This window comes from Octodon degus, unplaced genomic scaffold (genome assembly GCF_000260255.1).
Source record: "Octodon degus isolate 3935 unplaced genomic scaffold, OctDeg1.0 scaffold00070, whole genome shotgun sequence".
NCBI classification, from domain to species: Eukaryota; Metazoa; Chordata; class Mammalia; order Rodentia; family Octodontidae; genus Octodon; species Octodon degus.
In genome coordinates, this window is record NW_004524646.1 from 533,347 (window position 1) to 548,142 (window position 14,796).

Genomic DNA, 14,796 nt, shown 5'->3' on the forward strand with positions numbered 1-14,796 from the left:
ATTACAAACATCTAAAGCTTGTTCTCTCTCTCTCTCTCTCTCTCTCTCTCTCTCTCTCTCTCTCTCTCTGTCTCTCTGTGTTCAAGATTATCTTTGTTCTTAAGAATAGGAAATAAAATCTTAACCAACTTTAAAGACTGGTTGCGCTTAGACTGCTTTTAAGGAATCTAAGAGGCCCCTTGCTCTGAGCTGAGACGCACTCAGTCAGTCCGTGTGAGCAGGACCACCGGGCCGCCACTGGGCTCATGCTGGGCTCGGGACTCGGCTTGTACACGCAGTGACAGCTTTAAGAGCTCCTCTAAGAGCATGATGACTGTAACGGAAGTGGAAGCATTACAGAAGTCATTTCATGCCCTGTCCATTGAAACCAAGAGCCTTCTTCACATATCAAAAAGATCCTTTTATAGCAGCCATGACATTAGTGGTCTTCTAAAATTAAAAAAAATTCATATCCAAATATAGCAATCATCTTTTTAGCTAGTTTGCTTGTTTTGAAACGAATGATGCCTAAACGTTTGATTATTCTTCCTATGAAAGAGAACTCTCAGCTCTTATCTGCGTCACTTCTGCCTTCCACGCCACAGTAAACGGCAACATCCCTTTTAATGTAGAGAGCAGTAGTCACTAACCTTCTCTAAATATGAGAAGATCTGGATGTTTTATTTCAGTTAGTGCAGGACGATGTGGGCCTCTTCAGAAGTTGTGTCATGCTCTGGACTTACCTTGGCTCACAATATCCTGCTTACAATCCATGTTGAATTTCACAGATAACTAATTCATGCTGTCAAGTATATCTAGTGGTGCCTATGAGCTGACTTTCTGCACAATCTGGTCTCAAGTCTACTTATTGTTGTCCTTATCTCTCAGTATTTAGCTAATGTCAACTTTTGACTTCCAGAAGTGATTATCCACTTTCACACTGCCTTGGTTTGGAAACTCTCTGAAGACATTTTCATGTCACTATAGGGAGCTGTAAAAGTATCCCAAGAGTCTGTCCTGCGCCTGTCCTTTCACTGAACAAATGCCATAATTACCCAATTTATATGAAGGTAAAAGATCTATAAAACTTAATATGTGATATTTTACTTATAAATACATGTGGCAAAGTTTATTTTTATAATCCCCTGAAAGGAAAAGTCAAAACTATCTAGAATATAAGTAGTTCATAAAGTCATTAAAAAGCCCAAATAATTATAATGAAAACTTTCATAACAACCATGTATTACACCTAAAATTCCAACTCTTTCATTAGATTTGTCATAATTAATTTTCTAATTCTTTTTTTTCTTTGTATTTTAGGACGGGGTCTACAGGGTCTATACGGTCTCACTATGTAGATGGGACTCCTAGTAATCCACCTGTGTTCAGCCTCCCAAGCGCTGGGATTACAGGCATGCACTACCACGCCCACTCTCAATGGCAGTCTCAGTGTGCCCCAGGGGTGGGGCCAGCATAGCACGTCTGGAATTGAACCCTAGCATGTTGAGTCTGCCTAAGCAGGCACTTTAATTGGCTGAGCTATTTGGCCGGCCCCTCTAATTATTTCTTGACAAATGTATTTAAAATTTTTCTAGAAAAGAAAAATTCTTTGGGGCTGAGGAGATGGCTCAGTAGAATAAGCGCTTGCCTGGCAAGCGCAAGGGCCTGAGTTCAATCCTTGGTTCTGCAAAAAAAAAAAAAAAAGAAAAGAAAAAAAGAAAAGAAAAAAAAATTCTTTAGGCTAGTATAGTTTATACACAATAGAGTACTACTCTGCCATAAGCAAGATAAATTTGAGTCATTTGTAGGAAAATGGATGCACTTTCAGACCGCAATGTGAGAGAAATAAATCAGACAATGAACCTTGCAGTTTTTCACTCATGAGAAGCTGAAAGTATAAATAGAGCAAATAAGATAGATGACAGGGAGCGGGGAGGCAGAGCTTCCCAAGATGGAGAGGGATGAGCAAGGAGTGAGGGGTCCTATGTCCTGGGTCGGCTCCTCACAAGGAGCGCGAGCAGCATGTTGTCACATATGCAAGTACTACAGAGACCAAAGCAGAATATTAAATAATAAAATATATTCCACAACAGAACTTACCTTACTACTCCCTGCCTTTGAAAGGAATAAAGGGAAAAAAGAAAAGCATAAGAAAATTGCTCATAAGTAAATATAGCAGTTTAAAGCAGGTTAAATATGCCATACAGCAATAGCATTCTAGGGAAATAAAAGCACCTAAATTTTATGTCACATTGTTTTGAAAATTTTTATTAAAACTATTGGGAATCTGGCAAAATTTACTCTTCAGATATATAAGGCTTGGTATTAAAAAATTGAGAAGAAACCAAAATTACTGAAATTATCAGAAAAATCATCTACAAAAGTGCCAACCAAAAAGTGTAATTACCAATTGTCACAAGAAAGTATATATGTGGTATTTGTTTTGTTTACAAAATGTTTTCTGTCTCCCTCCCTCCCTTTTTGGTTTTTGAGCCAGGGTCTCACTCTGTGGTCCAGGCTGGCCTTGAGCTCATGGTGCTGCTCCTTCTTCAGCCTCCCAAGTGCTGAGATTACAGATGTGGGTCACTACACATGGCATCTTTCCCACATTTGATAACAAAATTATATTTAAACTACAAAGCCAATTTCTGTTGTATTATCTCCTCAGCAATATATTCAAAATAGATAAAAACCCCAATTTTTAAATCTCCTTTGATTCTATCATTTTGTAAAAAGGAAGACTCTTATGAGCCACATTAATGGTGTCTGCTTTAGCATTTTTCAAAGAATTCAGGAGAACTAAATTATAAAACAACCTTCAAAATTATTTTTGAAAACTTAGCTGCTACAAAGGCAATCTGGCAAGATAGCTCAGCAGACTAAGCGCCTTCCTGGCAAGCCCAAGGAACTGAGTTTGATCCCCAGTACAGCCTGCTGTGCCAGCCCCACCCCCGGAAGCATTGAGGAGGCCACGGAGATCAGGCATGGTGGCACACTCCTGTAATCCCAGCTCTTGGGGAGGCTGAAAACAGGAGGATCACTATGAGTCTGAGCTGCATAGTGAGACTCTACCAAATACATAAAAGAAAAAAAAATTAAATAAAAGGCAAGCTAACAGCATAGCTGATGATTATGGCAGTGATAGTCGTTCTTCATGACCTGGCAACTATTTCCTCCGCCAGAATGAGCCGCTCAGCAATGAGTGGGGAAATTTAAGTGTTGTACCATGAGGGACGGCCTATACATTAATATTATGTCATACAATAAACTTGTCTGATATATAATAATACTTTAAAAAAATCAAAATAACATACAAAAGGGATTTGTGAGAATGTTTAGAATTTTTCTTCCTTATAGGATACCTTTCATTACTTGGATATAAAATTTTCCTTTCATGATACTAAGAAATACTAAAATATACCAGAAATATTCTTAGGAACACTGACATTTCAATATTTATTAGCATTCCCCTAGTTAATAAATATACAATTAGTGTATGTTACTTTCTGAATATTAACTTTCAGAAGTAGTGTTTCACTATTTTATTGGCTGCCTCCTCAGATTATTCTGTATTTCATTCTAAGGGAGGAATATAATTGGTTAAGACAGATCTTAATTCTTAATGTGCAATATTCATTTTAACTTTCAAATAATCTATAAATTAGGAATTATAATGCTTATTTTGCCACTGAGGCAAATGAGGTTCAGAAAGAATGAATAATTGGTCAAGGCCACCCAATATGTAAATTACAAAGACGGATACGTTAGCCCACTTGACTCCAAAATCCATATCCTTGGGCTTTATGATGCTGCCTTCTACCAAGATGCTTCCACCTAGAATTCTGTACAAGTATTCAGACTACAATGTGATCAACTTTCCTAAAAACAGTCTGTACTTTGTTTCTGCACGTAACAAAACAGATGACCACTCTGTAGCTATCTTTAGGGGACCTCCCATTGCAGTTATCTGAGGTCTCCTGTGAGCAAAATGGCACCTGAAATAGGACGAGGAGACCACACAACCTCACTATTCCTCCTGGACGCCCCTGGCAATATTCAGTCAGTAAGTTTATCACAATCTCTAGTCGAACCTTTTTTTTTTGGTATTTAGTACAGGGTCTACAGGGTCTTACTACGTAGTGAGAGTCATAGTGATTCTCCTGTTTTCAGCCTCCCAAGTGCGTGCTACCATGCCCAGTCTCAGTTGCTGTCTCAGCACACCCTGGGGGCGGGGCCGGCACAGCACACTGGGAATCCAACCCTGGCTGCTGTGCTCTGCCTAAGCAGGCGCTTTAGTCTGCTGAGCTATTGGGCTGGCTCCCTAGCTGCCCTCTTGACCAGCACTGAGGTACAAACCAACCTTCAATAGTAAACGCATAGGTTTCATGTTCACCTTTCCCTAGAGACCCTCACCAGCTTCTTACACTCAGTTTTCCCATCACAGCCTTCCACAGAAGTCACTGCTGCACCCACTTCTCACTCCCTCTTCATTTCTTGCTATTGTTTCTGAAAAATCTGTCCTTTATGGTTTCTCAAAATATGTCTGCATCCCAAGTACATGCCATATGTCGCTTTTTTGTTATTGTTGGTCTGTTTTGTAGTTCTGGGAACAGAACTATGGAACTCAGGGCCTCATGCATGCTAGGCCAGTACTGTCCCAGTGAGCTACACTGCCACTCTCCATAAACCTCTTAACTGTTCTCCATGTTTGGTTTTAAAAGCATCATCAAAACAAACAAAAAAACATCAGGTCCACAATATCTCTCTTGATCTGTGATATAGCTCTGAGACTTTATTAAAAGTTCTTCCCTCATAAAACTGCTATGCATATCTATGTATTTTTGATTTGATAACTGTAGATCAAGACTACAAGTTCTGCGCAGGGTCCTGAGTTCAACCCCAGGTACCGCGCCAAAAAACAAAACAAAACAAAACAAAAGACTACAAATCCCATTAAAGGTAAGCTATACTTCAACTGTCCTGCTATAGAAAATTTTGAAATGATGGTCTGTTCTTGATGAAGGGCACATGGATGGATAAGTCATTTAAAAACTGAATCAAGCCTCTGCTCACAGACTTCTTCAGATTTTACTTTCTCCCTAAATTCTATAAAACATACTTATGCAAGTTAGCAAGTCAGGTTACTTTAACCATATCAACTGCATAAGTGATTATGCATAAAGACAGTATTACAAAAAAATATTTAAGGACCAGCATGTTTTCTAAGAGTTGCTGGATGGGGCTTGTGGGTTAGCTCAGTTTTTTAAAGCACCTGCTTGGGCAAAGTCAGTCAGATCCCCAGCTCCACAAGCTGCACCAGACCTACCCTTTAGGCAGCCTGAGCCAGCTAAAAAAAAAAAAAGAATTCTTCTAAGAGTTACTGGGAACTGTATAAAGCAAGAATCCCGTTGTTACTTAGTTTTTATAATAAATCCATTTAAGTAAAAAATTTTAATCATTAATGTCAACTTTTTCTTCACCTAACTTTAAGCTTGATTATTACCTCTCATCAACTGAGGGTTCTTTTTGTTGCAAATGAGGCTTGATTCCAAACATTGGGCGGATATTTGTTGATAAGGCTCTGATGGTGTAACTGATTTCATTCTCCCTTGTAACATCACTGTCATAGCCTACCATCAAAATATAAAAGTTAATTATTTAAATGAAATTGAAAAGATCAATTATGATCCTCTAAATTAGATATAGGTATGTCCAACAATCTGAAATAAACTGTATACTTACATTATCAAATAATATGCACCCAGTAACAATTACATAGATGAGCATTTAGTGATATGTAATGATGTTTATAAACTATCACTAAGAGATAGGAACTACAAAATAAATTTAATATGGTCCTTCTTTTGTTAAAAATTATATATAAGCAACATGTGAAACTATCAAAAAAACTAATTTTTTATTATAAAGTATTATGTATACCTTATGATATAGCCCAAATGTTCACAAGTTAGTTTTCGAGTGGCTGAATTAGAAATACTATATTTTTTGTTGAAAACTGTGTTTTCCATAATGAACTGGTATTACTTGTATCTTAGGGAAACATAAAAAAAAATATAACACTCAATAAATAACAATACTTTAAAAATATGATAATCTTACATTTATAGCTGAAGAACATCCAAGTCATCAATACATGCCAGCCTGTTATTCTTCAGTCATTAAAACCAAGTTTAGTGTCCAATTAACATCACAATTATTTAAGCATTATCATTACTTTTTAAACTTCTACAGTTTAAATCAGCTCCACTAAATTTTTTCATGCTTTTGCTAAAATGCTTTAAAACGACAGACCTCCATCTTCTTCAGAGTCTGTATCCGACTCCTCACTGTCACAAGTCCTTCTCTGTCCACAGTGCTCCATGTCACTTGTCCACACCATTAAAGCCGTATCTGCACCTCCCAGGGTTACCAACATGCTGTCGTCGTACGTCCAGCGAACATTTGTAACGTGTGTACTATGCGCCACATACCTCTTAAACTTTCCAAATTTTCCCTAAAGATAAAAACAATCAAACTCTGAGATGGTCCATTATTTAAAGACTTAAGCTATAAGATTAAATGAATTCTACTTTAGCTATAATTTCTTTCTTAAAATATCATTAGAAATTAGTTCTCCCTAAGTGGAACTTATATAAAAATATGAGAAAATACTAAAATTTGATGGAATAAAAAAAACCAAGTATAAAACCTGGAAAGAATATTATAAAACTGACAGTTACCACTTTCCTTGGCATAACTTGCTCCTTTATTTTTATTTATTTATTTAAATTTTTTATTTGTTTATTTAGTGTGTGTGGCCAGCTTAGCCCACCGGGGGCGGGGCTGGCTGGCATGTGGTGCTGGGAGATTGAACCGCGGTCCCTCTGCTTTGCTTAGCTTAGCTTGTTCTAAGTAGGTGCTTTAGACCTACTTACCAGCCCCAACTGAGGGGTCACCCCGGCCCCAGTGAATACATGTGGATGTGATATGTTTGTGCTGTTTTGCAGTAGTTTGAATAGAAGGAGTAAAAAAGGAAATGAATAATCATGCAGTGCAGTGTAAGTGCACGCAATTCCAAAGAATCTGTCCAGTTGATTTCAGCAAAAACACCATTCATCACAGAAAGTCAACTTTGTCTATTTTAATTTTATAGATGTTTAGTATTTAATGGTTAAAACATTTTACATTTAAAAGCAATGACTATAAAAGTTTGTATTTACTTTTTTTTTTGGCGGAACCGGGGATTGAACTCAGGTCCTTGTGCTTGCCAGGCAAGTGCTTATTCTACTGAGCCATCTTCCCTGCCCCGGTATTTACTCTCAATTGTATATATTTAGTAAAAGTATTTAAGCTAATATTGGACAACAAAGGAATTTATAAAAGGGGATATATACATTATTCATTATTGAAAAACATTGTACAATATAATATATGACTTAAGTCATGGATTCATATATTAGAATAGATATTCTGGATACATGTATTAATATGATGCCAAGAACAGGAAACAACTCTTCATGGTACAACACTGCATGTTACATATGTACTATGATGTATGATCCAAATATACAATGAACATTTACATTTATAAAATTTACTATAGCTCATAGACACACAGCCATTAATCACCCCCAAAATACCACTCCTCATTTCATTTCTTACCACTTTCTGAAGTCATTCTGGAAGTCCTCCTTTTTTTTTTTAGTCTTTATGAATTGTGAACAAAAGTGAAAAAAATATATGGTATATCCTGTGGCCAAAACACATCCAGTGGAAAAAATGGCTTGTAAGCACGTTAGTCTGTGTCCTCATTTATGGTATTTTGGCATCGTGGGACTTGTGGCTCTTTCTCAAAGTCAAAATGATCATGAAAGGTAAACATCGCGAATGGATTCAGGACACTGAGTTGGCCATTAAAGCACACCTAGACATTCATGAGGACATCCAAAACTGCTTAAGAAAGTAGCAAGAACCATGTTGAGGTGAATTAATGGTAATGTGTTATGTAATAAATTTTTAAAAATTTAAACATGCAATGTAGTTTTTAATTATACCTCATATTCATATTAAAACAATGAAATGTTATGAAAGGACACAATCTGAACTGTTTTTGTAATTATAATCATTAAAAAAGTTAAAAACATACTTTAGCAGGATATCTGAATAACTTCACAAATCCCAAATCATCCCCTGTAGCTAGGACTGTTTTGTCACTGGTGAGGCAACAGGCAGTCACATCTGTGACTTCTCCGGTTACTGGCCAAATTCCCTCACAGCATGTACCAAGCACACTGGTCCATGATGCCCAGCTAATTTTTTCCACCTAAAAAAGTGAAAAAAAAAAAAAAAGCTCTAAGTTTGTAATATAAAAGTTCACCACCAAACTTAATCAAATTAACAATTGTTACTTAGAGTCCCTCCTTTTACTAAGCCATTTCATGTTTAACTTGATAAGCATCTCTTCTTAGATGTGAACAAAATCACTATTGTCAGGCACAAAACTAAACATAGTTTTTCTCAAGTAGGAATTTGCTAACAAGCATCTCAGGCATATAGTTCCACAAGATGTGGCAGACATCCAGTTCTTCCAATTAGAGGTCACATTTTCTATTTGTCAGTGGATGCTTTTGTACTTAGAAGAAAGTTATTCAAGCATAGATACTAGTGATTTATTTCACTTTTTAAAACAATGTCTCAGTCTGCATCTTGTACAGCAATTAACCACTAAGAAGAATATATGCAGTGTATTATTTGTTGAAACTGTACTTTCGATTTGATTTGAAACTGTCTCATTGCTATATGTTTATCAATAAAACTTTGAAAAGAAAAAAAAAGAATGGGAGGAGTAAACAACTTACATTTTCAGTAAAATATCCATTACTTTTAAAAAAAACAAAAAAAAAACAAAAAAAAATAAAAAAAATAAAAAAATAAAACAATGTCTCTTCCTTTACTCCTCTATATATCCTAGTCCAGTAAAACAAACTCACCCAAAGAAAAGCCATAATTTAATATGATCAACACAAGCTTCATAAGTAAGAAAATGATGGAAAGTAAGTTAAGTGTCAGATTTCTAACTACTCTTACTTTTATATAAATACCACTTTAAGCACCAGTGTCTTCCTACCTCCACACTGGGGATGGTTTGTTTTTTCCCTCTGGGAGCTTCAAAGAATAATTGTTCTTTAGCACCAGTGTTGACCTGTAAAAGCTTTCCTTAAAATAATATAGAAATATAAACGTATGAATATGTCATTAGGATAGTGTTTACATTTTATGGGAAAAACTAAGCTTAAATATAAAAATCATTTTATTCTGGAGTCCATGTATACTGAAAGCATTATATTTCCTTAACCTTCTTATAATTAATTTTTTTTGAACTTTTTGAGGCAGGGTCTCATTATGCAGTTTAGGCTGGCCTTGAACTCACTTTGTAGCTCAGAATGGTCTTGAACGTGCAGCAATTCACCTCCTCAGCCTCCCGAGTGCTGGGGCTATAGGCATGTGTTACCATACCCAGCCAATGGTTTAACTTTTGTGTATGTAAAAACATTTCTGTTATTCATAACATAAAAACCTTAGAAACAAATGCTAGATTTTTTTTTTTAAAACATAATTGCAAATACTTTAACAGTATTTGGAAAAACCTTAAATTAAAATATTAAGCTTATAAGGTTGAAAATATAAAATATAATCCTTAGAAGAGAAAGCATTTAAAATATTTAAAAGGTATCCAAATTTATCAGACACTGATATGCTATGAATTGTTAAAAAGTGAAGATGCTCATTAAAAATTCTTTATATTATGTGACTATTTTCAGAAACATGTTACACCAGCTATTAGGGGAAATAACTTAAAATCATCATTAAAATATTTTTATTTTCAAATTTGAAGTTTGTTAAATTAACCTGACAAAAACTAGTGCTTTATCATGACCAAGAATATTTTATGTAAAAAAAAGAATATTTTATATAGTATTTGAATAACGTTACAAATTAAACAACTACTATTAAATGACATTAAGTAGTAAAAAGTACAGCAAATGCTACAGTGCTTGTGTTCAGATATAAGATAAACTAGTGGAAAATAATTTGAGAGCAATGTTTGCTTTTCATAAGGCTTGTGAACCTGTTAAATCATAATGTTTTTTTTTTTTTTTCTTTTAACAACTATGCTGCTGGGTGTGGTGTTGCATACCTACAATCCCAGCACTCTGGCAGCTGTGGTAGGCAGGTTTCAAGTTCAAAGCTAGGGTGGGCAATGTAGCAAGGTTAGGACTAGCTTGGACTAAAATAGCAATATCCTGTTTCAGAAAACTAAAAACTACCTCCACCTCAAATACCCAAAACTATAAAGTCAAATGAAACTTTTCTTAAACATTGAGTCTTACCTCTAATATCCCAATCAATATGAGTTATGTAACTGGTTGCACCTTTACATATTCCTACGCGCTTACTGCTCATTACGTTGTATATATCTATAAAGCTGTCATGGGAGGCCACAGCTAGATATTTCCCAGAACCTACAACAGAAACATATTAGCATTTTGTACTTGTGGCAATATTTTTTTATACTCTGCAACCAGGATTTTCTTAATATATTTTTGGAGAAATCTTAGGTGTCTCACAAGTTATACTAAAAGAGATGTGTTAAATGTCAAATAACATATTTTCAAGCATATAATTAACAAAATGAAGTATATTTTACTGTAACAAATTAGTTCAGCAGAGAGCAGGTTACCAAAAATTATATATGCTGTACTTTAGATGTGTGTCACACTAAAGATACCCTCTAAATTTAGGAAAAAAGGAAATTAAATTCGAAGTAAAGTTTTCCTCAACATTAGTAACTCCTATGTTACAGTAGGTTTACTACTAGATAGTGAATATGACAAAATTGTTAGAGTAAAATTAATACAACTTCAAAGTCTATTAAGAATATCATAAAACTGTCATCTAATCCTTTTTATGTTACAAATGAAAACACTGAGGCTTAGAGAAATGCCATGGCCCAACTCATATGGAAAATGTAGTGACACAGAATTAGCACTAAGCATGATATTTGCACTAACCAAATACAGGAGTTTTATCTCTCACTGTATGACTTCCTCTAGTCAAAAAATAAAATTCTGAGCTAAGAGAAGCTGTTAAAAAATTATTCACTGACAGCTCAAAGTTAATAATCATATACAATTTCAATGTTATTTTACCAGGTGAAAATTGAATATCTGAAATAATATCCTTTCTGTGATGAAAAGACACAAGGTCCTCTAGAGTATCTGCATTTGTCATCAGGAAACTTCCATCATTAAGGCCTACAGCTAAAGCTTTTCCATCAGGAGAAAAACAGCAACATCTTCCACCTGAAAGAGAAAGAGAACATGTATCAAGGAAATCTTTAAGTTAGTTTTTAAAGTATGAGCTTAAAGGACCCGTGATTTCAAAGAGGAGGCCTATTTTTATTATTGCTTCAAGTCAACATAAAAATGGAGTCAAATGATGCACGTGAACTGGGCATGAGGATGCACGCACTAGAAGCTGAGATGGAGGGATGGAAAATTCAAGGCCAGCCTGGATTACATAAAGAGACCAAAAATTAAAACAAAAACTAAGAAGGAAAAGATACAGAATAAATTTTTGATGAAAATCTAAGCATAGAATTTTTTTTTTTTTTTTGTACTGGGGCTTGAACTCAGCCTAGTATATAATTCTAAGCAGGAATAAGAACAAACTCGTTTTGGCCAGGCATGGTCGCACATGCCTGTAGTCCCAGCCTCAGGAGGATCATCATGAGTTCAGGGCCAGCTTGGGCTACATCATGAGTTCCAGGCCAGCAAGGACTACTTAGTAAGACACTGTCTCAAAAATCCTCCCACCAAAAGGCAAAAAAGCCACAACAGATAGAAAAACCCCAATTTTCTTCTCAATTTACCAAAAGTGAAAATTGCAATTATTGTGAAAGAAATTATGTGATGAGAAAGAATGAGAGATATTAATTACCATTAAAAAAAAAATCATTGACAGCCAGGCATGGAGGTGCAGGTGAGCTGAGGTCAGCCTGGGCTGCAAGTGGGTTTTTGACCAGCCTGAACAACACAGTGAGACCCTGTCTTTTAAACAGTCATTGACACAAGCAGAAGTGTTTTTGGGAAATGAGAAAAAGTACTGTTTGCAGATTTTATCTAAAAAATCAGAAATTTAAGAAATAAGGCCAACTTTACATAAAAATGCTTTGAAATGTGTTTAAAAAAATCTGACCATGGGATAACTGAGTAAGATAGGAGGCACAAACAACAGTGAGACCCTGATTTGGTGCTGAAGAGAAGCAGCTACCCTGAGGAAGGGTGAAAGATAAATTCTGATACTAAACAATAAATGAAAAGACAATACAGCTGCACTAAAATCTGGGGTGGCAGAAGGAAGGAGCAAGTGTGTCGGAAGACAGTCTGGTATGCTACATGGACCCACAGATGAGCTGTGCTCCCCACCGGGCATGGTGAGGTTCAACTACCCCAGCCAGCAGCTCACAGAAGCCTCAGTCAGAATGGGTAATGCTTCATTACATGTGCCACAGTTCAGCAGGCAGTGAGATAGCAAAGGGAGGCTGAGAAGGTTCCCCCAAATATAATAATAATAATAATAATAATAATAATAATAATAACATCATCATCATCATCATCATCCACCTATTTCTACCACATACAACGGGGGTGCGGTAAGATATTCAGTGCCCTACCCATGGCTGTCAGTGGCTGCCCATTGAGGGAGGAGACACTCCACAATGCCTAATGGAGAAGGTAACAAGGAAGTGAGCTTTAGTTCTGACAAAATCAGAGAACAATACACCAACAGGAACGGGGGTGGGGATGCCCAATGCTGTCCTGTGGGTAAAGCAGAAACAGACAACTGCAATCAAAACCTGGGAGAGTGGCCTCACAGCTATATAATAGGCAAGAAAAACCCATGAAGAGAAGCCACAGAGAAGTTCATGATAGTTACCCTCCAAATCTATCAAAAGAACCAGATCCACAGAGGTCTGGAGGGGCCTGCCCTGAGCTCAACATTTGGAAGGAACTCCATGAGTGCCACGAATTAGGAGAGAACAACACCCCCAAAGCTTCAGAGGGGCAACTGCCTCCACAGGAGGAAATTCTGTGGTTAACTGAAACCAGACGGTGACACCAGTAGAGAGGGAGCTGTGTGAAATATTTGTTATTGCTTTTGATTTTTAATTATTTTATTTTTTCATACATCTATATTATTTATTTTATTTTTTTCCATAATTTTATTGAGAAACAGCAATGAGACAGTTTCAAATCAAATTGGTAGGATAGTTGCAATAATTAACACATTGCATACATTCTTCCTAGTGGTTAATTGCTGTACTAATTTTTATTTTTTAAAGTGCATATTCATCTCAGATGCCCATTTTTGGATTGGGTCTTTCAATTTAGGGGGTCTGATTTTTTTCAAGTGTTTGTTTTACATAGAAGTCCTTTGAGGGACAGGTGGCTATAAAATTTTCCCAATCTGTGAGTTGTCTTTTTACTTTGTTCGTGGTTTCTTGTGCAGAAGTTTTTTTAAATGAGATCACAATTGTTGATTCTTTGAAGTATTTCCTATATAGTCTGGGTTTTATTCATGAAGTCTATGCCTATATTTCTGTCTTCAAGGTTTCTGCCCATTTTCTCTTCCAGTGAATTTTGTGTTCCTATTTTAATATTTAGATCTTTGATGCATTTTGACTTCAGTTTACTACATGGAGATAGGTATGGGTCTAGTTGTTAGTCTTAGGCATGTTAAAAGCCAGGTTTTCTGGCACTATTACAGAGGCTATCTTTCTTTCAGTGAAGTTTATGGGTCCTTTGTCAAAGGTAGGAGGGCTAAATATGTTTGTGTCTGCATCTACTATTCTATTCCACTGATGCTCATATCTGCTTTTTTTTTTGGCAATATCATGTTGATTTTATTACAGTCACTTTTTATTACAAATTCAAGTCAGAGATTGTGGTGCTGCCTGACTTGCCTTGGTAGCCCAGAAGTGCTTTTGCTCTTCTAGGTCTCTTCTGGCTCCAAATTAATTTTAGGAATGCTTTCTCTAATTCTGTGAAGTATTCTAAAATCTGTGTAACAATTTTGAAAATATGGCCATTTTCACTGGTAGTTTTTCTTATCCATGATTAAGTGATACTTTCCATTTTCTGATATCTTCTTCAATCTTTTTTTTAGAGCACTGTAATTTTTCAATGTATAAATCTACTTTCTTTGTTAGAGAGATTTCTAAGTATTTGTTTTAGATGCTACTGTGAAAGGTGTAGTTTCCCTAATTTCTCTTTCTGTTTTTTGTGTATAGGAAGGCTATTGATTTTTGAGTAGACATTGATCTGGCTAATGTTTCTACAGCTATACTGAATGAGATTGGTGATAGGGGACATCTTTGCCTTTTTCCACAGGATCCACTGTGATTTCACCCTTTTCATTCCTGATTGAATTTGAGTTTTTCTTTCCTCTTTTTGATAAGCTTGCCTAGACATTTATTAATTTTGTTTAATCTTTCATATAACTGTCTGTTTCTTTGTACTGTTTTCTTAGTCTCAACTAATTTTTTTTTTGCTCTTTCTAATTTCTTGTACGTTCTTTTTTTTTGACATTAGTTATTTTTATTTTAAAGAAAGAAAAAAAAATAAAAACAGTGGTACAAAATCTCAAAACAAGATTTTAGGAGAGTAACAATGGTTAGTACATTGTGTATTGTTATTGCCAAAGTAGTTTCTCATATTACAAGATATAGGTAAGAAATAATAAGCAAATAACATA

The 14,796-nt window shown here is 35.7% G+C and overlaps 1 protein-coding gene across 1 annotated transcript in view; it reads right to left on the reverse strand.

Annotated features, from left to right (window-relative positions):
* The window catches only part of Eml5 (echinoderm microtubule associated protein like 5), a 247,615-nt gene that overhangs the window by 39,664 nt on the left and 193,155 nt on the right, over nucleotides 1-14,796 (reverse strand). The window contains exons 22-27 of the mRNA XM_023719668.1: nucleotides 11,190-11,342; nucleotides 10,371-10,502; nucleotides 9,107-9,195; nucleotides 8,126-8,302; nucleotides 6,292-6,493; nucleotides 5,483-5,609 (exon numbers count right to left, since the gene is read on the reverse strand). Of these exons, the coding sequence (XP_023575436.1) occupies nucleotides 5,483-5,609; nucleotides 6,292-6,493; nucleotides 8,126-8,302; nucleotides 9,107-9,195; nucleotides 10,371-10,502; nucleotides 11,190-11,342 (880 nt within the window). The remainder of the gene's footprint in view (nucleotides 1-5,482; nucleotides 5,610-6,291; nucleotides 6,494-8,125; nucleotides 8,303-9,106; nucleotides 9,196-10,370; nucleotides 10,503-11,189; nucleotides 11,343-14,796) is intronic.